We start from the raw sequence: 24,758 nt of genomic DNA, 5'->3' as shown, positions 1-24,758 counted from the left end.
TCCAGGCCCGTACCTGATCTCGTAGCTGTTTGATATGGCCACGGCTAGGTTTAGCATATGTGTTTGCTAGTGTCGTCCAGATCTCGAAGGCTGTGACCGCTCTGGAGACAATCGGTTGAAGATTGGTGGTAATAGCTCCGATGAGTGCGCTGAAAATAAGGCGATCTTGACGTTTCCATAAGACATAGTCTTGGTTTTCAGTAGTCACTTCATTGACCGTGACTTGTGGTGGTGGTATGGGATGGGAGCCGTCAATATGGCCTGCGAGACCATAGCCATCAAGAAGCGCCTGTGTTTGGATACTCCACATCAAGTAGTTATCAGAGGTGAGTTTGGTGACATTAGCCATGTTGATGGTAAGAAGGCCTGGTGTGTTTGGGATGTTGTGTTCAGTGAATAGCACTGAGCTGTTGTTAGCCGCCATTGAAGAATATGAAAAAAAAAATTTAGGTTTTGTGTAGATCGGGAGGTTATGATACCATAAAGAATATAATTCTTATTATTAGATGAAGATGTACAGCCAGTTATATATAGGTACAAGGGTTGTAGGGTTTTGTACAAACTAATGACTATGAAGTCTTTTACATAAATAGAGTTATACTTGTTTCCTTAATAGCCGGATGCGCCTAGCTGAACACAATGAGAGGATAAGGAAGGTTTCTGGTGACAGTTTCGGCGAAAGGTCAGGCCGGAGAGGGTTTAGCTGTCAACTGATCCAGACTCAAGAAAGAAACAAGGTAGACATGAAACTTCCTATGGCCGACACATCATTCAAACGACCATAGATCAAATAAACAATATCAACACAAGCTCTCTATCTTCTGTCATCTACCTATGGTCTATATCTACATTATCTTGTTATCCAAATAATGGCATCTAACCATGTCAAGAAATGTGAATCCTACACCAATATATAACTACAAAAGTCTAGTACCCTTTATGCTGTCATATGAAGGATGGCTATCCACAAAATGTAATAAGACCTTTGCATACTCTTGCGTCTACTTATGTTTAATATTGATTATGATATGTTATTACTCTTGAGTCTCAAATTGATCCAAGCTTACTGAAACTTAACGATGACCACTGAGATATCATTTGAGCTTCTGCGAGGTGCATTGCGGCAGACTTTGCATCTTTTATTCCCTTTATCGAGTCAACGGCCTCTTGGTTCGACATGACCTATAAGATTTTAAAAAATCAACAACCATACGAGCGACTTTTTTTTTTTGGTGTAAATGTTAAAAAAGCGACTTGTTAAGAGTAGATTATGATAGAACTAAAACCTTTCGAAGTCCATCACTTGCTAAAATAAAAATAAAAAGTCTACATCATATGGTATTAACAGTAACATATGGTTCTTGACTTAAATGCATCTCCAAACTCGTATAACCAAATGTCCTTGCCACAGCCAGTTGGCCATCCACTCGAGTAACATCTCCACGAAACCGCCTCTGTTCTCGATTACACCTTTCTCCATGTTGGGCCCGTGATAATCTGAGTTGTTTGGCAACACCATCTTTGCAAATAACAGCTCGAGAGTCTCCATATTTAGCAACCACCAGCTTCTGGCAGTTGATCAATATCGCAGTCACAGCAGGTTCTTGTTAAGTCTCTCAAATCATATATCGGATATTATTAATCTGCGATTAAAAATGTTTATCTTGTGTTAGTTGTCTGATAGATAGTTAATATATAGGTTCATTTTATCTGGTCGCGCATAAAGCCATTGTAGCTTTTGCTTTTAACCAAAGTGTATCATCTAAACAACCTCTTACATTACAAAAACCAGTATATTTTATAATAACATATTTATTAGGATTTCGTGGGTAAATTATAAATTGCACTTGCTATCGTTGCTTAGGGAGAAATACAGTATAAAGATATCTTGAAAACAAAATTGGTTATTTGGAATCATATAATTTTTAAGAAAATGAAAAAAATTGTTATAATTTTAAAAACAAACACTTGCTTATGCAAGAGGAAAACCTTAAAACAAGTCAAGAAAAGAAAACCTTACCCAGGACCTCGTAGTCCAGTGGTATCCTCCTTGGGGAGGGGAGGTGACCGGTTCGACTCGCGGGGAGGGGGAGGCGTGTCCAGGGCCCGTAAGAAGGTACAGACAAAGGCTGGCGCCGGACCTAGGTGGTGGGCCGCAAGGTCAACACCTGGTTAAACAAAAAAAAAAAAAAAGTCAAGAAAAGTTTTCAAGAAAGAAAAAAAAACAAAAAAAAAGGCAAATTGTTGACAGATAAAAATAAATAAAAGAGAAGTAAATCAACTATGTTCAACACAAGTCATGACAACTATGGAAACAACAAACAAAAGACATATAAAAGAAGCAAACTAAGTTCCTTGCGAGAGTCATACACGAATGTCATCACTCCAATAAACTCATGTTTCTGTGGTGAATATCAAGGCTCAAGAGCACACTCGTATTAGCTTCATTCTCAGAGTTGCTCTGTTCCTGGCTCTGATGCTCTGGTTTGTCATTTAAACCCTCCGAATCAAACAAGAGCTTAGTCAACGCATTGAAGAAAGATAGTCCGGTGGGCCATTTCACGTCGGAGTCTTGTTCTTTGTTTGAATTTGGCATTACCGGGAAAGGCATGCGAGTGTGGTAGGTAGGCAATGCGGATTGAGCCATCAGTGGTCGTTAGCTTGTGCCATTCCAGCAATGGTGGAGTCTGTGGAGGAAGAACGGGGTGGTTGGGGACCATGAGGGATGTGTTTGAAGAGATCGGCATTTTCTTCCACCGCTGCGAGAGGGAAAAATCGGCGAATGCATGGGGAAAACGCAAGTGGCTGATGGGAATGGTGTGTAAGAGCTATGCGAGCGTTGAGGATCTTAAGAAGATTTCAATGGCTATCGCTGTGGCTATTAATAGCGTTGGTGTCGGAGTAAGAAAAGTCAATGGCAGTGGCCGGAGCATTCTTGGTTACATACAAATTTGCTGTATCGTTTTGAAATTTTTCATTTTTTCCACAATTCTATCATCTTTGTTCTTTTGTGAGTTTACTAGAGATTTTACCGCGCGTATGGTTTGTTTGTCTATCAAAATTAAACCTTAGATTTAAAAAAATAAATTAAGTTTGTTTTTTAATGTTATATCATTTATTTGTTTCGATATATATTTTTGCTTGAAATATCATTAATTTATGTTAACATATTAAATGTCTCTATTAATCTTTTCGTAACTATGTTTAAATCTTTCTTAAAATTTAAAATACTCTACATTTAATAAAATAAAAAAAATCTATCATCTTGTGTATATTATATATTTTCTTATATATCGTCTGATTGATTTTGAATTATTTTTTGAAGTATAGGTAAATAACCTTTATTTCATATAAATATATAATTTTATAAATGTGTAATAATTTTGAACACTTAAATCTGCAAATTTTGATAACCAATAAAAGAGCTTTTTGCAAAAGTGACTCAAAACTTGGAGTCAAACAGAAAACTAACCTTTTCTTTTGACTCCTTTTTTTTTTGAGATTATAACCCCACACCTGCATTTTATCTACGAAAATGCCATTAACATTTTTTTTTTTTTTTTTTCGAAAATGGCTTCTTTACTGTCTCAACCTCATCTTCTTCAAGTATTTACAATATTGCCACTGCAATGAATAGTGGCAACAACCTTGTACGAACTGTTTGGAGCTTTTAATGCCCTTTAATGCACGTAAATCTCTTTACACTCTCTCTGTTTCAATTGTTATGAACTAAAAACAACATTTCTTTCACTTTCTCTCTATATTCATCCAAAAAACTCAAGCTTTTGATTCAAAATATGGGCTATGGTTGACAGAGCCATATTTCTTTCGTTTTTACTTACGGTTGCTTTCGTTTGAGGTTCTGGGTGGTTGGAGAAGACCCTGTGTGCAAACGAAGTCATCTCACCTAGTTTAAGGTACGAATTTGAATTTTTTTTCAAGATCTGTTCGCGTAGAAGACTTACTAGTAAGTCATCTGTATGTAGAAGACTTACTGATGAGTCTTCTGGTCAAACGGACGACTTAAATTAAGTCGTCCAGCTTTGTTTGTTAAAAAAAAACACTCCAGACGACTTATATATACGTCGTCTACGAGAAACGGGCTAGTTTTGCATTTGACCGAATCGTGTCAGATCTTTGACTATTTCTGGACGACTTATAATTCAGTCGTCTCTGGGAAAGTTAAAATTTTAATATTTTATGAAAACTTGACGACTTACGTGTAAGTCGTCCTAGGTTAGTTTTGTAATTGAAAAATAAAACTTCATAATTTAACTTTAACCAGACGACTTAATATAAAGTCGTCCCTCCAGAAGACTTAATTTAAAGTCGTCCGGGGAAAGCAAAGTCGTCCAGAATTTTTCCCAATTTTCTGGTCAAACCTTGCTTATCCCGGACGACCTTAAATTAAGTCGTTTAGCTGGACGACTTTCATCTAAGTCGTCTGGAGAAAGTTAAATTTCAAGTTTTATTTTTCAATTACAAAACTAACCTAGGACGACTTACACGTAAGTCGTCAAGTTTTCATAAAATATTGAAATTTTAACTTTCCCAGAGACGACTGAATTATAAGTCGTCCAGAAATAGTCAAAGATCTGACACGATTCGGTCAAATGCAAAACTAGCCCGTTTCTCGTAGACGACTTATATATAAGTCGTCTGAAGTTTTTTTTTTAACAAACAAAGCCGGACGACTTAGAATTAAGTCGTCCCTTTTAATTTTCAATTGCAAAAGTGACCTCTTTAGACGACTTACCTTTAAGTCTTCTGGACGACTTAATGCTAAGTCGTCTGCGGCAATGTTTATTGAACTTCTTCATTTTCTCTATGTTTACTAATGTGTTTTATTTTGAATATTTGCAGATGATTTTTCAGTTACATGCAGTGTATGGAGAATGGTTGTTGAGAGATTTCCGTTGGGATTTTGTGGTTGATGATCTCAAAGGAGCAAGATTGTTTTTATTGAATGAAGATTCAACACATGCTGAACTTGTTGCAATGGCTCAAGAAGATTATAACCTGGACATGAGAACAGTGAGTGTGGAGATTAGCTACTCATTACCAGCAGAAATGATGATGGCTCCAGGCAGTCTTCCCATTCATGTTACAAGTGATAGACAAGTTCGAAACTTGCTGGAGATACTCAAAACCCATAGAGTATGTCTTTGTGTATCAAGCCGCAGCAAGGTCGAAACGGTTTCAGAGAAAAGGGATATTGATGAAGCTGGTGAATGGGAAAAAGATGTTGGTGATAATGATGAAGCTGGTGAATGGGAAGAAGATGTTGGTGGTGATGATGAAGATGTTGGTGATAATGAGTTTGTTGAAGATGAAAATCAAGATGGGGAGGAGGAAAATGGGGAGGAGGATGCTGATAATTCTATTGTTGGTGAAACGGATCAGAATGGTGGGGATTACAGTCTTTATGGAAAGGTTCCAGATGAGGACGAGGAAGATGATGATAATATTTGTTTTGAAGAAATCCAAAAGGCATATGCTAAGACAAATGCTATTGAAGGAGGAAAATCGAATGGTACCATCTATGTCAACCAGAGTTTTGTTAGCAAGGGTGCACTGCTTTCAGAGCTGCGGTTGGCAGCAGTGAGGGGTAAGTTTTCTTTCAGATTATACAAATCAACGAAAACTCTCGTTGTGGCAACATGTCCGGTTAGCTATTGTGGATGGAAGGTCAGAGCGAGTGTCAAACATGGGACAAACACGTTTTGGGTAACAAAGTATGTGGAAAAACATTTATGCTCAGCGGGAGACCGAATCGCTCAGCGGAGACACTGTACTCCGAAGTATGTAGGTAGTCTTTTCATTGATCGTGTTGGAATCATTGATGGGATAACTCCGCAGCATATCACTGATGCAATGAGGAACATGTTTGGCATGGCGCTTGATTACACCACTTCATACAGAGCACTGTTATATGCACAAAGATTGGTGAGAGGATCAGCAGAAGAAGGGTATTCGCGTCTGGCATCATATCTCGAGCAAATCTCCATTGCAAATCCTGATTCTATCACGGCGATAGAACTTGATTCTATGAAAAGATTTAAGTATCTATTTCTCTCTTTTGGAGCTTCTATCAAAGGTTTTAAGTATCAGAGAAGGGTCATTGTGGTGGATGGAACTCACCTAAGTGGAAAGTATGGAGGAACTATGTTAGTTGCAGCCGCACAAGATGGCAATTTTCAGATATTCCCATTGGCTTTTGGGATCGTGGATGAGGAAGATATACCTTCTTGGGAATGGTTTTTCACAAAATTGGCTAGTTGTATATCTCATGACAAGCCTCTGGTGATAGTCTCCGACCGGCACAAGGCCATTAAAAGTGCGTGTGATAAGGTGTTTCCTTGGGCAACCCGAGGAATATGTTATTATCACCTTCAAGATAACATTGTCAAAAAGTTTAAAGGGAAACATCTCATGTACTTGGTGAAAGGGGCTGCTTATGCTCACACGGTTTACGATTTTGACCGGTACATGGCTGAGATACGGAGTGCAAACCCGGAACTTGCAACGTATTTGGAGAAAGCCGACGTCAGGCTATGGTCAAGGGTTTATTGTAAGGGGAACAGGTTCAACATAAAAACAAGCAACATTGCTGAATCTATTAATTCCGCACTGAAGCGAGCAAGAGGATTTCCGATTACGTTCCTGCTGGAGTTCATAAGGCAGAAGTTAGGAAAATGGTATTGGAAAAGGAGACAAGATGCTTTGAGTCTCACAACTGAACATAGCCGGGCTGTTGAATACTTGCTTGCTGTTCGAGAAGAGATAGCGGGTATGATGACGGTCGAACCAATTGATGGATGGCATTTCTTTGTCAAAGGTGGCAAAATGGACTGTGTGGTTGATTTGGAACATGCAAAGTGTGATTGTGGTGTCTATGGAGTGGAGAAAATACCTTGCTCTCATGCTATAGCTGCTGGAATACATGCTGGTTTGCATATCTCCACACTTGTATGTCCACTGTACTCAAAGAATTATCTGTATGCAGGATACTCAGAGAATATATATCCTATCGTGTCACAACATATTGAGGAACGAGAATGCTTTCCTCCAGAACTAAAGCGTGGTCGGGGGAGACCGAAGAAATCAAGATGGCAATCTTGGTTGGAGCTATCTAGGATGAGAGGACACAAACCCAGGAAGAAACACAGGGCACGGAGATGCTCAAACTGCAAGGAAACTGGCCATACGAAACCACAATGTACACAACCAGTTGACTAGTTGTCCAGACGACCTAAATTTAAGTCGTCCCGTCTTGATTACCCGTCGAGACGACTAAATATTTAGTCGTCCAATGTATTTTATTTTTAGACGACCTTCTACTAAGTCGTCCAGTGTATTTTATTTTTAGATGACCTTCTACTATCCCTTCAAGTGTATTTTATTTTTAGACGACCTTCTACTAAGTCGTCCAGTGTATTTTATTTTTAGACGACCTTCCAGACAACTTATATCATGTTCAAATACAAAAATCATGTTAAAAAATCATGTTCAAATACAAAAATCATGTTAAAAAATCATGTTCAAATACAAAAATCATGTTAAAAAATCATGTTCAAATACAAAAATCATGTTAAAAAATCATGTTCAAATACAAATCTAATCATACATGCCCACGAACTTATCACCATCCACATTTTCTTTCAGATGCTGATCAACAAGCTCCTTCCATATATCCACCGCCATATTATCCCTCATTTTCTTCGCGTTGCACCTAGCAAAGTCTTTAGGGTCAAAGGAGCCCCCGAGCGCATGACATTCAATGTACTTTACAGTGTACACGCCACAATCACCATTGTTGGCCGTGGGTACACCTTTCAGCGGTCTCTCATATGTGTATGGCTCCAACCCGTATTTGACCCGCATTTCGTCGGTGGCTGCGCACTCAACAAGCAGATAAGGGACCATCTGGAGAAAAGGCTCCATTATCGCATCCCATGCGTCTGGTACACTAGATGAAGGTATGCTGTCCCAGACGACTATGTGCCTCTTAGGGATCGATATCCAAATAGCAACCCAATGCTTGTCGTCCAAGTTCACTGGCGCATAGATATCATCAATGTCCTCCCCCCACTTCTTGTTTGATTGGCAAAATGAAGGTATTGATCCGTCATAAAAATACGACGCCCCACCAGGTAGAACTCTTCCTAAACCTTTGTGATCAGGTTCCGATGTTTTGAAGAGCTGATACTGCTCTCTCCAAGACTGAGAAAAGTTGTGATCCAGGAAGCACATTCGCTCGCTCCTGAAAGCTTGTGGGTTCTCCTGATACCTCTGCCTTAGCACATTAATCCAAGCATCTATATGCTGCATATTAAATATAACAAGTTAGAAGTTACCAGACGAAGACGACTTATATTTAAGTCGTCTACGTGGTCGTCCAAGTAGACGACTTTCCAGACGATTTATCTTTAAGTCGTCTGGAAAGTAGTCTACTTGGACGACTTTGTAGACGACTTAAATCGTGTGCAGAAGACTTACGCAGTCTTCCAGCCATCCTCTGGCTGTCCGGAGGAAGTGGTACCACCTTGTTGGTGATGTACGTGGTTTGTCCTCGATCTTAGTTAAATAATGACTGCAAACAAAAAAGCAATCAGTTTTGGACGACTAAATCAAGCTATTATGGGTAAAGCAATCACTTACGGATCAGTTTTCAACCAATCAGCGAGTTCCTTCAACTTTTCTTTGTTTACTGGCGGAAATGGATTATAGGCTGCCACTTTATCTTTTTTTTTCTCTGCCATATAAGGAGATCTCACAGTAGGAGCAGGTTTCTTCGCTCGTTTACTCTTTGCACGCTTGTCCAATACAACCAGGCTCGGTTGTGAAACTGGATCGCTTGGCTCGGTGGAAGCGAGGCTCGGTTGTTGATCTGTGGAAGCGAGGCTCGGTTGGTGATCGGTGGAAGTGACAGCAACAATCTCTTTGGAGGTGACACCATCTGCTTTATTTACCGAGTTCGCCTCGGTTGCTGTATCCTCCGGCAACCATCTCTGCAATAAAAGTTGCACACAAGTTAACCCTGGACGACTTAAATAAAAGTTGTCTGGACGACTAGTTGACCCTGGACGACTTAAATAAAAGTTGTCTGGACGACTAGTTGACCCTGGACGACTTAAAATTAAGTCTTCCGTGGTCAACTAGTCGTCCAGACAACTTACGTTTAAGTCGTCCAGGGTCAACTAGTCGTCCAGACAACTTTTACAGTCGTCTGGACAACTAGTTAACCCTGGATTTGATACTAACATCTTTGATTTGAGGAGGCTGTTTCTTTTGAGGAGGAGGCTGTTTCTTTTGAAGAGGAGGAGGCTGCTGCTGTTTCTTTTGAGGAGGAGGAGGCTGCTGTTTGGTTTGATGAGGAGGAGGCTGGTTACTAACCACGGTTTCATTGGCATGAGGGGTAGCCTGTTTGTTTCTACCCCCGGTTTCTTTGGCAAGAGGGGTAGGCTGTTTATCTTGAGGGGTAGCCTGTTTGTTTCTACTCTCTCATGCACTTATTAAACCCTTTTTTCATAGCCTCAGCTACGCCCTTGAACATAATTTCCAACTCCTCTCTGGTCACCCCTCTAGCCTCTTCTCTAGCCTCTTCTCTAGCCTCTTCAGGAGCCTCTTTACGAGCTTTCTTCCGAGGTCTTGGATTGTCTTCCTCCTCCTCCTCCTCCTCCTCCAACACAACCATCTCTTTGGCCTTCTTCGATGGAGTCACAACCTTAGGTTTTGTATTGACCTTAGTACCAGTGACTTCCCAGCAATCCATGGTCCACTTCCACGGTCTCCGCTCATACATGACTTTAATGATGTTCTCCGCGGGCAGGTCCTCAACCTCAGAGTCCCATTTTGGCCACATTTCACTAATGTCCTTCTCAACAAAGTTGATCACGCGGGTCTGCAGTAAATAGAAGAATCGAGTTAGATATTTGAAAAAAAATACTAAATAGACGACTTAATTATAAGTCGTCTACTAAGTCGTCCAGCTGGAAGACCTTCCAGACGACTTATAATAAGTCGTCTAATAAGTCGTCCAGATGGAAGACTTTCCAGACGACTTAATTAAGTCGTCCGATAAGTCGTCCAGCTGGGAAGACTTTCCAGACGCCTTATTATAAGTCGTCTAATAAGTCGTCCAGATGGAAGACCTTCCAGACGACTTATAATAAGTCGTCTAATAAGTCGTCCAGATGGAAGACTTTCCAGACGACTTAATTAAGTCGTCCGATAAGTCGTCCAGCTGGGAAGACTTTCCAGACGCCTTATTATAAGTCGTCTAATAAGTCGTCCAGATGGAAGACTTTCCAGACGACTTAATTAAGTCGTCCGATAAGTCGTCCAGCTGGGAAGACTTTCCAGACGACTTATTATAAGTCGTCCGATAAGTCGTCAAGCTGGACGACCTTCCAGACGACTTATAATAAGTCGTCTGCGCAGTCTTTTGGATTGAAGTAAATACCTGACTCAAGATAGCAGCTTTCATTGATCTGCGGCCTCTGCTGCCCTCGTAAGCCAGTATCGGTGGAGACGGACTGTCTGCTCTGGGACCACCAATACTAGCACCCAATTCCGGCATAGCTGTGTACGTCCAGACTTGAAGAACTTGTATAAACCCATCCACGGTGTAACAGCCAGCAATTTCTTTGTTCCACAAAGAGTCCATCAGCACCTTAAACGCGACTCTCCCCCATGGATAATTCTCAAACCGTTCTAAATCCATCACTAGCCTTGCCAGAGTAGATCGTGTAGCGGTTGAAAACTTTCTCCCTTCAATGAATCCAGTGAAGATGGAGAGGTACGCGAGCCGCTTGCGATCTTCCCTGGACCAATCCCCGCATCTCTTCAGTGCTGCTATTATCTGATCAGTAGTTGGCCCAGCTTCCAGATGAACTCCCAGCATCCCCCAGAAAGAAACCATCTCTGGGGTAACGTCACATTTTGGTGTCTCAAGGTCCTCGATGTACTCGCAGTTTAGACCAGTGAGGTTTTCAAACTCTAACAGTGAAAACCTCAAAGGTTCTGGACCAACGAGAGACCACATCTCATACTTCTTCTTAATGTCCAGCTTGAAACTGAGCATGTAGTGAACCAGCCTTGAAGCCCAACCAAATCCCTGCTCCTTGAACTTGATGAAAACTCCCAAACTCGACTCCTTGAGCTCTTCAAATTCGTCATCAGTAAGAGCTTTCCTAAGAGCAGTATGCAACTTGCTGTTATCCGTATGATACGAAATGCTATTGTGGGCTTCTGGCTCTTCCCCTGATGTGTATAACCTACGGGGGAGTTCTGGAATATCCATCCTTTTTGTCTGCAAAATAATCAAAGACAACAATATAAGTCCAGACGACTTAGTAGACGACTTATAATTAAGTCGTCTGGAAAGTCTTCCAAATGGACGACTTATATTTAAGTCATCTACTAAGTCGTCCAGTTGGAAGACAAAGCCGGACGACTTAAATTACTTACAAGTCTTCCAGTCGCAGAAGGAGTTGGAGTACTCGTCATTGCGGTTATAGATCTGAAAAAATAAACGTGAAACGGTGAGAATGAGTAAATTGATAGAGACAACGTTTTATGTTCATCTTTTCCTCGAGATTGATGACTTAGCGGCGTTAGGGTTTACAGAGAAACGGCGCTAAGGTTTACAGAGAAGAAGCGGCGGCGCTAGGGTTTAGAAGAAGCGGCGGCGCTAGTGTTTAGAGGAAGCGGCGGTGAGAACGTTGGTGACCACGGTGGCGAGGGCGACGGTTTGTTCGGAAATAGTGGAAGCGGCGGCGCTAGGGTTTAGAGGAATCGGCGGCGCTAGGGTTTAGAGGAATCGGCGGCGCTAGGGTTAGAAGAAGCTGCGGCGACAACGGTGAGAATGAAGTGAGATAGATAGCCGACGTTGAGAACGATGGTTTGTTCGGAAATCGTGGGAATTCGAAATCGCCTTTGAGAGAGAACTGTTAGGGTTTTGAGAGAGAACTGTTAGGGTTTCTGAATTTCGCGAAAAATGAAACAAAAAAAAAAATCACCTTATATATTGGGTAAATAATCCGGTTAGCTTTAAAAGTACATTGGTAAACTTTAAGGTTTGGTCCGGTTTAGACGACTTATTCTGGCTGATAATGTACAACAGACGACTTAATATTTAGTCGTCTGTTTTCAGACGACAAAATATTAAGTCGTCCTAGACCCTAAAATGAACCCCTAAACTAAAATGACTAGATTAACTAACTAACCACGTTATAAAATCAAATTATACTTAAATAGTGTTTACTATACACAGAAATGAACACGCATAAGTAATTTTAAAAATTTTCAAAAACGGTTTTAATGCTTTCCAAAATCTAACCCTAAGAACACATACAATACTACAACATATGTTGATGAAACATAAACTAAAGAATATCATGACTCACTACTTTCACTCATCTATGCTGAAAACAATTGAAATTTGTTATATCTTAATTTATACCTCCTAAGACATATGTTAATTACATAATTCCCATTTTTCACTTATCAAAATATTTTTTACAAAATTTTTAAATTATGTTTAAGACTAACTGTCCAGACGACTTTCAGTTAAGTCGTCTGGACGACTTATTTTCAAGTCGTCTAAACAGACGACTTGCGAGGGGTAGAAACGTAAAAAAAATTCCGTTTTTTTGTTTGGTCACAAGGGGATAGTTGTAATTTCAATAGCCTTTTAGGTTACTTTTGCCTTTGACCCAAGTTGGGGTATTGTTTTGGGTTTGACTCCAAGTTTTGAGTCACACTTGGCAATTCTCCCCCAATAAAATGATTCAGCAATTCTTTAAGTTTTGAAGCCATAATTTATTTTCAATATTAAACTTTTTGGTATTTATTATTTTGTAAATAATTATTTGTTATAAAAATGTGAAATATGTAGTAGATTTCAATATGAACAATTCTGTATTTAGTTACTACATAAAAGGATATTGAGAACCATTAACATATTCGCAGATAGTCGCTTATTTAACTAATCTTAAAAATTATCTCTTAACGTTAAAAATTCTTAGGTGTTGAGTTTCACGATAGAATCTTGTTAACATATTCTCTCTCTGTTAGAAAAAATCAGAGACGTGTATGAAATCAGAAGCATAATATTGAAATATGGACACGTACCTCTTCATCAATCATCAACATCTCAAGGCCGAGAAGGATGTCTCTTTTGGAATTATTGCGAGCTTTCCAGAAATAGATTAGCTTAAAAAGGGAAATCTCCAGGTCCTGATGAAACTTTACTGAAGAAAACTGGAGAATGAACTTGGGTGGTGGTGACTGCCGTTTGATTTGCCATAAAGCTAGAAATGGATTTGAGGATCTGAGCAATAGATTTTTTGCTTGAGGAGGCATCATTATAATTGAGTAAGAGGAGGGATGTGAAGAGTTAGACGCCAATTTGTCTGGAGGAGTAATTAAGTAGCTTTAATTCGTCATTATAGCCGTCACAGGCGTTATACAGAGGAGATAGGAAGACAATGAGTTCTGAAAGGTTTTCTGTAGACGTCGTAACAAAATTAAGTTGGAGTAAGAAGATGATAAAACAAATGGGTCATTAAAGCTAAAGGGCATGTTACGCATCACAGATTCGTGGTCCAACAACTTAACATCCATGATGACATGGACAAATGATTGGTTGAGAATTTTTTCGCTGACGTGGACAGCTTAAGAGGATTTCATATTCTCCTTTTAATAGTGTAAGATTGTTTTAATTTTAAGATATCCATAAAAGACGTTTCAATGGATGTGTTTAAGTTTTAACTCATCACGATATTATTTTTTGGTACGAACCCGACGACAAAATTAAGTACATTTAATTATATGTTTAAGATAAATTTCATATCTCAAACATATTAAGATACAACTGAAGAAATGAAAAGATCATGTAGCCATAAGACTAAAGCATGGATTGAGATTAACGCAGCGGCGGAGGTAGCTTATTGGGAGGGGGTCATGTGACCCATGTGAAGTTGTATCAAAAACAAACTTGCTATGTGTTTTGTAAAAGATATCTAAAAATATACTACAAAATTAGCTTATTGACCCATGTAAATATGTTTTATTAGAAATTTGACCCAGTCAAAGCAGCTGCTAGATCCGCCACTGGATTAGCGTACATATGCAGCATCAAGTGAAGGCTTAATTAACTTGACGCTGCAACAACACAAACGATCAAAATGAAATATGTTAGATCATTAAAAGAATTTAACCATGTCGAGTAATCAAGTAAAAATAATAATAAAAAGAATGTGAACTTGCACAAAAAAATGAGAACAAAAAGACACTTACTTGTTACAGTTAGTGAGACGAGGTAGAGAATGCTAACACCGCACTTTCCAGGAACAGAACCGTGACAACTATTTTTAATGCCATAGGCTATATAGATATAATATTTATATTTACAATAAAATAACACTTGTGCAATAATTCAAGTTAGAAAACTATCAAATAAAATTACCAACAAAACCATATTAATATGTTTGAGATAGGTAGTTAGCACATGGAGCTAAGCTAATTGTCACTATGCCACATGAGATTGCTGAATCTACTGAGATACAATGCACACAATCAAATGAAATGAAAGAAGAATAAAATAAATAAATAAAAAAGAAAGATGAAAAATAAAAATGGATCAAAGGTTGTGCTACATTAGGGATAGTATTTTAATATTACATAGAATATACAAGGTATGCCCACGAGCGATATAAAAAAATATGAAAAATAAAATTGGATCAAAGTTTATGATAGTAGAGATATGTATTCTAATATTACATAAAATATACAATATATTCTAGCCATCCTTTGATATAATTATATATTAAGTTATATATATATATTACTTAAAATATACAACATATCCTAGTCATGTTTTTGATATAATTATATATTAAGTTATGTATTATATATTGCATAAAATATACAACATATTCTAGCCATGCTTTTGATATAATTATATAATACATTAAATATATAATATATTCTAGCTATGTTTTTGATTTGATTATACAACTAAATTTCTCTTTTGTTTTTACTATTTGCTAAAGAATGTTCCTTTTAGTTTTGTCAATGTTAAGCGATCTTATTACTGTACAGAGAAAAAGGGGATACTACTACTACTAAAATCTTGAAATATCCCTCATACAAATATCTCAAAACAACCAAATTGTTACACTACTAATCAATCCTTTAAACTCTTAATGTTTGATATTAACATACTGTTGTATAAGGAAACAAATTATTCTCGGTAGTCTCTAGTAGAATAAACAAGAAGGAATGAACGACGTAAATGCAAATCCAACTACTAAATAAAAACTCTACTTAATCATCATTTTTTCCCATGTAAAGTTAATCCCCTATATATTATTTGTGAAACATTACAACTTATTTTTGTAGCCACGTGTCATCACTAGGATGATTCTTACAATTATTAGAGAAATATGTTGGTCCATCTAATTATATAATAAGCTTTTTATTAAACTAACCATAAATTCATTATTAATGTCATTTATTATTTCCTTAAATAAAGATTACGGAATTTCCTAATGTGGTTAAAGTATATATGACAATTAATGATTTTAAATAATAAAGATCTGATAAAAAAATAATGTATCTTCTATCAAATTTGTTTAATTTTAAACTATTAAAATAATTTAAAAAAATCACAATAACCATATTATAAAAAATTTAGATTTTTCTGTATATGTTATATTTTGAATTTTAAAAAATGACTATAAACTACTAAAACTGTTAAAAGTCTCACATTCAAATTTTGCGATCCATGGTTTAAAATTTTTGTTATGACAAAATAAAAATGATTACCATATAAATAAAAGTCTAACTTAATTAATCATTAAGATTTAAAATATAAATGTATATATATCATTCTAAATTAAACTATAAACCATATTGAATAAATAAATATTTTAATTTCAAAATTTACTTTGAATAATTATTTTTGATAAAAGTTTTGAACTAACATTGATAATTTTTTTAAAATTATAAATTACTAAAATTATTAATCCCACAATGAAAATTTTGTTATCAGTAATTTAAAGTTTTTGCTATTAAAGATACACATGATTAAAAAAACATATGAGTAGAAAGCATCATTTAATAGACATTAATATTAAAAATATAATATGTATGTTAATATCATTTAAATTTAATTACATATCCTATCAAATTTTTTAAAAAATTGTTTGGATTAATAAATTTGATTTATACATTCGCACTAATTTAATTATATATGTAATAGTTACTGAGTTTTAATTATTCAATATATATTTATTATTTCATAATATGTAAGAACATATAATACATAAAATAATTTTTATATATAATGTTTATCCCGCGCAAGGCGCGGGTCTTAATCTAGTATCTATATTATTAAAAGAGAAGTTCCATTTAAAAATGTTATTACTTCATTAATTAAACTTCCTATTTTTTTTTTGCTTGTTTTTTTCAGTTGCATTTATGAAATATCCTAAAACGAATAAAACTGCATAATTTATTACTTGTCTTTTCAGTTACATTAATAAAATATGCTTAAATGAATTTAAACTTCCTATTTTATTATTTGTCTTTTTCAGTTACCTTAATGAAATATCTTTAAATAAATTTGGACATAATGTCATTTAATCAACCAAAAAAACTCATGAGTTATCCTTACGTGCATAATTTTAATAATGAAGATTTTTAAAAACGTGCATCATTAAAATGTTACATAAAACATGCAGCACTAATACATAACATGCATCAATAAAACTAGAATTTGACTCACACAATTGTACGGATATTATTTTCAGTTGATTAAATTTAAAAATAATTATTTATTCAAAAAATATTTAAGAATGGCTATGTTTTTAAAAATTATATGGTATTATTTACTCATAACTCATTTGTCATTTGATAAATTGTTAGAAATTTTTTTTTAGCATAATATAACTCAGTTGCCATTTGCTAAATTTATGGTTTTTATTTATATTTTTTATTATTTAATTATAATATTTTCATTTTATATTTGAAAGATAAATGAATTTTCTTTCAAACAATTTTTTGTAAATGTATTTTTTTTTAAATAATCAATTAAAATTGTTATTATCATTGAATATCATTATTTTTGACATAATTTGAGTTTTCGTTTACATCAAAACTTATTATATTTTAGGATAATTTTAATTTAAAATGTAATTTTCATATTTTTCAAACAAATTCTAAAAATATTTTTTAAATATTTTGTTATAATTGTTAAAAAAATATTGAGTTGCATTTCAAATAAAAAGGTAAAGATATTAAAAACATTCTAATTAAAATATGCAAAATTTAATATAGTTTTAAGGAAATAGTCAAAATAAAAAAATTACACATAAAATAGTCATGATTTTTGTTAACTGGGCGGATCATTATTTATATGATATCGCACACGAAAGAAAAATTTATGTTTTTAAAATTATCTAATTAACTCTATACTCATTTTTTTTATATGATATCACACATTCGTAAAAATATAGATAGTTTAAGATGCAAAAAAAAAATATTTACTTAATGAATATATTATGAACGAATATTACAAATACATCATTTAATAAAATAAATAATTAAAAACTGAAAATTTATACCCGCGTCTAGTATAAATTTAGAATAGCCGTTCATTGTCGACAAAAAAAATCATATATAAACCCATTACAACCTCACACTTTTTCTCATATCTAGCCGCAAACACACGCTTAGAAACGCAAAACTCAACTATAGTTCCCTTGTTTTCTTGTCACAAAACTAAAATCATAACAAAATGGCTTTGATTTTGAGGTTCTTTACATGCCTTGTTTTGACGGTGTGCATTGTTGCATCAGTAGATGCAGCAATCTCATGTGGCACAGTGGCACGTCAATTGGCTCCATGTGCTAGCTATCTGTGGAGAGGCGGGATGATGATTCCCTCATGCTTTGCGGGAGTTAAAAAATTGAATGATATGGCTCAAACCACCCTGGATCGTCAGCAAGCATGCAAATGCTTAAAGGCCGCTGCACAGGGCATCAACCCAAGTATAGCCTCTAGCCTTCCTGGAAAGTGCGGTATTAGCATTCCATATACCATCTCCAAGAACACCAACTGCGACACGTAAGCTTTTTGTTCTCTGTCGGTTAAGTTCATGTTTGCACTATCTTTATTTGTTTTTGTTTTTGCGAACTGTTATTTATCTTTTTGTTTTTAACTTTATATTACTCAATCTAGAGACTGTTTTATTTTTTTTAACGAGCCAAACTTAGATTCTTGGTCGATTGTATTGTTGCAGCGTCCAGTGAAGTGGGAACTCATATTTATCGTGTGGATGAAAAGTAATTGGCTCAGCAAAAGCAAAAAAAAAGGTCTGTGTACGCTGACCTCCAGCATGCCCTTGTTGTCTTGTTCTTTATTTTGTTGTTGAAAAGTTTATCATTTACCTTGTAATCAGTCTTTTGGTATATATTGTATCTTATTAATCATCGTCTCTTGATATATTTTCTCCGAAGAGATTCCTTCGTAGATATTAATTATACAGTCAATTAGACTACTATACCGGTTATGAATTCACACAAATTAACTTTGAAGAAATAATAGAAAAAAAAAAAACAAAACAATTGAGTGAGGCAAATACCCGTTAGAATTTGTATAGTGATTATGTGAATGAATAAATTTATAATCTTTTAAACCTGTATTTATAGTACTTTCAAAACTCAATTTTCTTTAATAGAAAAACATAATTATCATTAAAAAAAATTCTAATTCTAGAATACTTTTAGAAAAACATCGTTATACTAGGAAAACATCTTTATCCAGCAAATACTGGTATGTAAGATTTAAAATAGTTCCAAAATTAACAATAACCAATAATAATGGAGAGAAATAATGATCAGAGTATACACATGTGCTTTGTGTTTAGGTTTCTTTCATTCATTTTGGATTAGATGAAATCGGTTGTTTAGAACATAATTATCTCTGCATAAAGTGTAAAAACAGATATGTTCCCACCTTAAACTGTAAAGCATATAGCCTTCATGATTATAGGTAAGGTAACAAAAGAATCATTCAACTCCTCACAAATAGTTCCATCTTTTATGTTCATCCACTCTTCTGTGGAATTTATTTTCGTTGGAATTGATGTAACTGATCAGAGTACATATGTTTTACACTTACATTGGAACTATAGTCTACAGCTTTAAGGAATCTCAATCATCAAACGTCGGTTCCCTATTTATTATACTAGATATATATATCAAAGAGATTGACATAAGATCGTTTTGCTGCAATAGTTAAACTGTTGTCGACTCAGGGTTTCACTTTGACCGGTGGGTGGCGATTTCCTGTTGGGTTAGGTCCTGATGGGTGCTTATGCCCCATCTTTTCTTCAACCTGATTACAAAAGATAGATGTCACATGACTCACATCTATATGCTCTCCGTTCTCTAATGGTTACAGAAAAAATATTGATATCCTTACCCAAGTTGGCATCAATCTTTCGTAATTCGTTTTTGTGCTGATCTTTTCAGGTTCACTTTTAAAATGGACTGAAACAGGCAGACGACGGAGGTTAGTATGTAAGAGGGCCAAAGAATTATGATCACATATTCACATTTTAAACAGGCAGACGACGGAGGTTAGTATGTAAGAGGGCCAAAGAATTATGATCACATATTCACATTAAAATTTCTCGTCTCTTTGCCGTAATTCGTGCAAACCAAACCAAACACACAGAAAGAGCTATGAGATTACCTTCTTGGCATTCCCGAGTCACAATTATGCCGAGAAAGAGGCAGGTATGAAGGAGAAGGATAATGATTAATACAGTATGTCTTCGCATATTTTTTATGTAGAGAAAGCTTATTTTCTTCATGTAGGATCATCATCATATATATACTGTGTAACAAAGCGCGGTACAACAAATTTGTCACATCTAGTTGGTACTCTCCTTGGAGAATTGTGATGATTACTTCATTTGAAGAAACCAGGTAAGATTCTCTGGTTAAATGTCATTCCTTGGAATCCTATGCAAACATACTTCTCATTTACAAATAAGAAAAATATTAGAGCTTATTTCACATATCTTATTTGTTTTATACTATTCAGACCAGCTTGTAGGTTTCATTCTTTTGCCTTGCATAGCAACTCCATATTTTGGTCAAGTATGTTTTTATCTTCTTCTTTTGTTTTTGTCGTGGCACCAAGAATAAAAACTCTACATTTTTGTTTATCACACTTTGTAAAATCTCAAATGAAATATTATTTACATGCTTAGCAACAAAAATTGTTTCCAAAAAGACCAATGTTACGTTCAACTATCAGCCAAACACTAGCTAGAAGTAGAACTAACTCTACAATACTATTACCACTTTTGTGTTTGGCTGTCGTGTGATTGATTTGCATTATGTCGACGCGATTTGATTAGTAAAATTATTTTAAATATTGTGCGTTTGAAATTTAATTTTTTTTTGATAAAATGCGTTTGTAATTTATTAATCACGACAATATTGAAGATGGTTAACGTATCTTTAGTCACGGACCCTCATACATAAAGTCCAGATCATTCATGATGACAACTTGATTTGAGATATCGATAATTATCAAAAGGAATTAAAGTTATAAAAATAATTTATTTATGGCTTATGTTAAGGAATACTACAGAAACCTTAAATCAATGCAAATTTAGATATATAGTTTTTGGTGCAACAAATTTAGATATATGAAAAAGAAGCTGATCCATATTAAGGGGTAAACATTCGATTTTCGAAATACACCCACCCAATTAGAACCTAATAATCTATTTTGGCATTAGCTTAATTCAATTTTTTCCATTCTGATTCGGTTGAATTGAGTAAAAATAAAAAAATTGCAAGTATACCGACATAATCAAGTCTTGTATTTTATTTAGTGGAGTTAAATCGGTTTTCCAATTTAGACCAAGTCTAAAAACGAAAGCACGAACCAAAAATCTATCAAACCAAATCAAAACCGGTCTAAATAGAATTTAGAAAAATAACCGAAGGTAATAATAGAAAGTCCCGAAAGCCTATTGGTTAGAAGGGTAAAGTACATAATAGACTGTCCGTAGCTGATCAGACCTCCTTCAATGTGTTTGATCTCATGATGATCTTGAGCATCATTAGCCTTCTTCTATCTCCCCACATAAAAAAATCTCTTTTCCTCTCTCAAATCTCTAGAGTTTTCAAGCTCGATCCCATCATCATCCATGGCCTCCTCCCAAGCTATCCTTCTCCTTCAGAAACAACTGAAAGGCACGCACGCACGCACAAATCAATCCTTCTCACGGTTCTCTTTCTGATTGCTTTAATTTCTAAATTTTGATTCAGATCTATGTAAGCATCCTGTGGATGGATTCTCAGCTGGACTCGTCGACGAGAAGAATATATTCGAGTGGAACGTTACCATCATCGGACCTCCAGATACTCTCTAGTACGCTTTGAGATTGAACATTTGAAATCGAATTGGGATTGAATAATAGATTTAAGAGAATGGAATTATTGGTCTGTTGCTTGTGCAGTGAAGGAGGATTCTTTAACGCTATAATGAGCTTCCCTCAGAATTATCCTAATAGCCCACCAACTGTTAGGTTTACTTCAGATATGTGGCATCCTAATGGTTAGTTAGTTTATTCTCTTGAGGATTCTGAATAGGAGAGACTCTTTTTATTTATTTATTTATTTTACTTGGCAGTTTATTCTGATGGTCGTGTTTGCATTTCGATTCTGCATCCTCCTGGTGATGATCCAAGTGGTTATGAGCTTGCTAGCGAGCGCTGGACCCCTGTTCATACTGTATGTTATCAATGATTTTTGAGATCTTGCTTGATGATTTTAAGTCTAGTGTTACCCATTCTTAAATTGTGGCCTTTCAGGTTGAGAGTATTATGTTGAGTATTATATCTATGCTTTCTGGTCCCAACGATGAGTCTCCTGCAAACGTTGAAGCTGCTGTGAGTTTTTTTCGATTTATTTAATATCTCTTTATCTGATTCACTTAGCTTGGAAAATTTAAGATCATGTGTTGTTGTTGTTGTTGTGTTTTGGTCTTGCGTAGAAAGAGTGGCGTGAGAAGAGACACGAGTTCAAGAAGAAGGTGAGCCGGTGTGTGAGAAAGTCTCAAGAAATGTTATGAGCAACTCCGAGCTTTCTACATTTCTGATGATATCTCTCTATGGAGTTTCATCAAAGTTGCGTCATGTTCCCTTATCTGAAAACCTTCAAAACTGTCCAGACACAACCTCGTTTACATCATCTTTTTTTTGTTGCGTTCAAAATCCAGATCGTTCTGAAAAGTGTTGTTGAATTCTTGGGAAAACTGGTTATCATAATGATAAAAAAAAACACTTTTATTCGTTAAGAATAATGCTTCTTTGTTCATAAACCTTTAATGTCTGAACTTATTTGCTCTCTTCAGCTCCAAGTGATCTCGAGATGCATTTATACAAGGAATCTGAATGCAGACAATAGTCGTACTATAAATACATCTATCCAAGCTTGCCAGTTCTCCAAAACTAGCAGATTGGAGAGTGTGACCTTTCCATTGGGATAATTACTGATGTTAAACAACATGTAGCTGAATTTCACTTAAGTTAATTAACACATAACCAGTCGGAACTGAACAGGATTTTGGGTTCTATGAGCCTATTGATTCGAAGTCCATCTACAAGTTGTCTTCATTTTAGATTCTTGATTTTTTTTAGTCTACACCCGGCAACAATTCTTATTTCATTTTGTATAATGAACTCTTGAAGCTAAACCTATATGGAGTTTCCTTCATAATGGCATTCGAAATTATATTTTGCATTTGTGTAGTGTTTACAAGTTTAGACGACCACCTCTGTGTGTTACAGATTAATTTACAAATGTAAGGCCCTAAAAGAAAAACTCAAAGAAGACGAGTGCATGCGTTAGTTTTTCACCAAACTCTGTTTAAATGACTTGGACAGATTGTCCCAACGGCCGTTTTTTTCAAGTATCTTATCAAACCTGAGAAAATTTACACAACACTTCTTTGGCTCTTCAAAAGTCTCGACTTTTGTGATGTAAAGAGGTGAAAGAATGCATTATGTAAAACTGTGTTGGGTTTGTTATAACAAAATGTATATCAATAGCTTCAAGGAACTGTGAAGAATGCCAGTTTAAATAATTATATCAGCAGTTAATTTTGCATCTTCTGGACCATCTCATATGAGTATCACACTTTGATTAATCTGAATAGAAAAGCAATCGCAGATAAGGAAACTATTTGTAAACGGAAAAAGGATGATCCATGCCGCCGCCAGATAAGTTTCCTTTTCCCAAATGTATTAGTATTACTTGCTTTGTAAGTTGTAACTAGGAAAATAAGAACCTAGCTAGTATATAAATACACATCGTTACACCACAGATCTCAACACAAGATATCACACACCGAGTAATATTCACTCGGTAGAATCAACGTCCTAATACAATGGCAAACAACCATCCCTTTTCGATGTCAGCAATGCTCAAATCTTTACAAGATCTCCGTTCCGCCGCAGAGAAGGATCCGGCGGCTCCTCCTCCGACATATGGCGTCACCCTCCCTCCTCCTCCGCCATATGGCGTCGCCCTCCCTCCTCCTCCGCCATATGGCGTCGCCCTCCCTCCTCCTCCGCCATATGGCGTCGCCCTCGCTCCTCCTCCGGGATACGCCCCACCGTTCCAGCCATGTGCTTGCGGATTCTGCGATGAGTCGCCTTTGCAGTGGATGTTCAACTTAATGACTAGGAGCGAAGAAGAAGATGCTGCGTATCCCTTTAAAGTCTTTATCTCGAACCTAGACAGAAGGGAGCTTCTAGGGGTGGCGTCTCTGCTGACGTCAGATCCCGACTACTTCTTGGAGATCGCAAGAAACAAGAACGGCTCCAACCGCCTTCAGAAACTCGTCGGAAAATCAGATGACGTGGACTATCTAATCTGCGAGGCTACCTTGTACCGCTTCCTCCACGTCATGACGGACAAGCACGCGTCCTACGTGGCGACGCGGGGGTTACGAGTGTTTGCCGGGAAGAAGAAAGAGTTCATGTGCGAGGAACTTATCCACCACGCGCTTCTCCTTGCGCGTGACCGACACGGCTGCGTCGCACTCAACGAGATGTTAACCGACTTGGACCATCCTTACTACAGAAACCAGCTGCTGGACATAGTCGCTCACAACGCTCTCCCGCTAAGCAACAACACTTCAGGCAACTTTGTGGTACAGCACGTGCTTAAACTGAACGATCCGCGAACCACGCGTAACGTGGCTCTCAGCCTACGTGGCCACTGTATTGATCTGTCGTTTAAGAAGTACGGAAGCTACATAGTGGAGCGGCTTTTGGAGGCGGACGAGTCGGTGGCTGTGGTGGTGATGGAGCTTGTGGAGAGCGATGGAGACAGGTTGATGAGGCTGGCGAGGAGCGAGTTTGGGAATTTCGTGGTGAACAAGGCACTGATAGTCACGCAGAGGAGGATGACTAGGGTTGATCTGTTTCGAGACTTGGTGAAGAAGCTCATGCCTTTTCTCAATTTCTTGCGCAAATCTCGTGGAAGCAACATTGCAGTGTTCTTGGAGTCGGTTCATCAAACTGAAGTCGCTTAGCTTTTTTTGTCTTAAAGTATAGTTAACGAAATCTAGTAGATGTTTTTCAGTTTCCTTTGGGTTTTCTTTTTGTAATGAATAATATGATTTGTTTTCAATAAAATCGTTAAAAAACTATAATG

The 24,758-nt window shown here is 36.5% G+C and overlaps 5 protein-coding genes across 5 annotated transcripts; 3 read left to right on the top strand and 2 right to left on the bottom strand.

The window, feature by feature from the left end:
• Positions 1-7,617: 7,617 nt before the first annotated feature.
• LOC125593039 lies at positions 7,618-11,305 on the bottom strand. Its single transcript, XM_048768957.1, is given in 6 exon segments — positions 7,618-8,325; positions 8,500-8,593; positions 8,662-9,011; positions 9,265-9,535; positions 9,567-9,904; positions 10,466-11,305. Coding segments are annotated over 6 exon segments (2,601 nt in total).
• Positions 11,306-17,586: 6,281 nt separating this feature from the next.
• On the top strand, positions 17,587-18,497 carry LOC106422888 (non-specific lipid-transfer protein 4-like). Its single transcript, XM_048768955.1, has 2 exons — positions 17,587-18,135; positions 18,311-18,497. The coding sequence occupies exons 1-2, from the start codon at positions 17,807-17,809 to the stop codon at positions 18,318-18,320; spliced, it is 339 nt and encodes a 112-aa protein (XP_048624912.1). The 5' UTR covers positions 17,587-17,806; the 3' UTR covers positions 18,321-18,497.
• A 611-nt stretch (positions 18,498-19,108) lies between these two features.
• LOC125593038 (CLAVATA3/ESR (CLE)-related protein 46) lies at positions 19,109-19,919 on the bottom strand. Its single transcript, XM_048768956.1, has 3 exons — positions 19,768-19,919; positions 19,495-19,562; positions 19,109-19,407 (listed from the first exon to the last, which is right to left on the bottom strand). The coding sequence occupies exons 1-3, from the start codon at positions 19,886-19,888 to the stop codon at positions 19,324-19,326; spliced, it is 273 nt and encodes a 90-aa protein (XP_048624913.1). The 5' UTR covers positions 19,889-19,919; the 3' UTR covers positions 19,109-19,323.
• Positions 19,920-21,113: 1,194 nt separating this feature from the next.
• On the top strand, positions 21,114-22,392 carry LOC106422860 (ubiquitin-conjugating enzyme E2 7). The gene is made up of 6 exons (XM_013863648.3): positions 21,114-21,287; positions 21,363-21,465; positions 21,554-21,651; positions 21,727-21,827; positions 21,908-21,985; positions 22,090-22,392. The coding sequence occupies exons 1-6, from the start codon at positions 21,242-21,244 to the stop codon at positions 22,165-22,167; spliced, it is 504 nt and encodes a 167-aa protein (XP_013719102.1). The 5' UTR covers positions 21,114-21,241; the 3' UTR covers positions 22,168-22,392.
• A 207-nt stretch (positions 22,393-22,599) lies between these two features.
• LOC106422842 (pumilio homolog 18) lies at positions 22,600-24,642 on the top strand. Its single transcript, XM_048768954.1, has one exon. It carries the CDS (start codon positions 23,485-23,487, stop codon positions 24,634-24,636), a length of 1,152 nt encoding a protein of 383 aa, XP_048624911.1. The 5' UTR covers positions 22,600-23,484; the 3' UTR covers positions 24,637-24,642.
• The last annotated feature ends 116 nt before the right edge of the window (positions 24,643-24,758 follow it).

This window comes from Brassica napus, chromosome C9 (genome assembly GCF_020379485.1).
Source record: "Brassica napus cultivar Da-Ae chromosome C9, Da-Ae, whole genome shotgun sequence".
Lineage (NCBI taxonomy): Eukaryota > Viridiplantae > Streptophyta > Magnoliopsida > Brassicales > Brassicaceae > Brassica > Brassica napus.
Note: the sequence above shows the minus strand (reverse complement) of the source record. Positions and strands in the feature narration are given on the sequence as shown.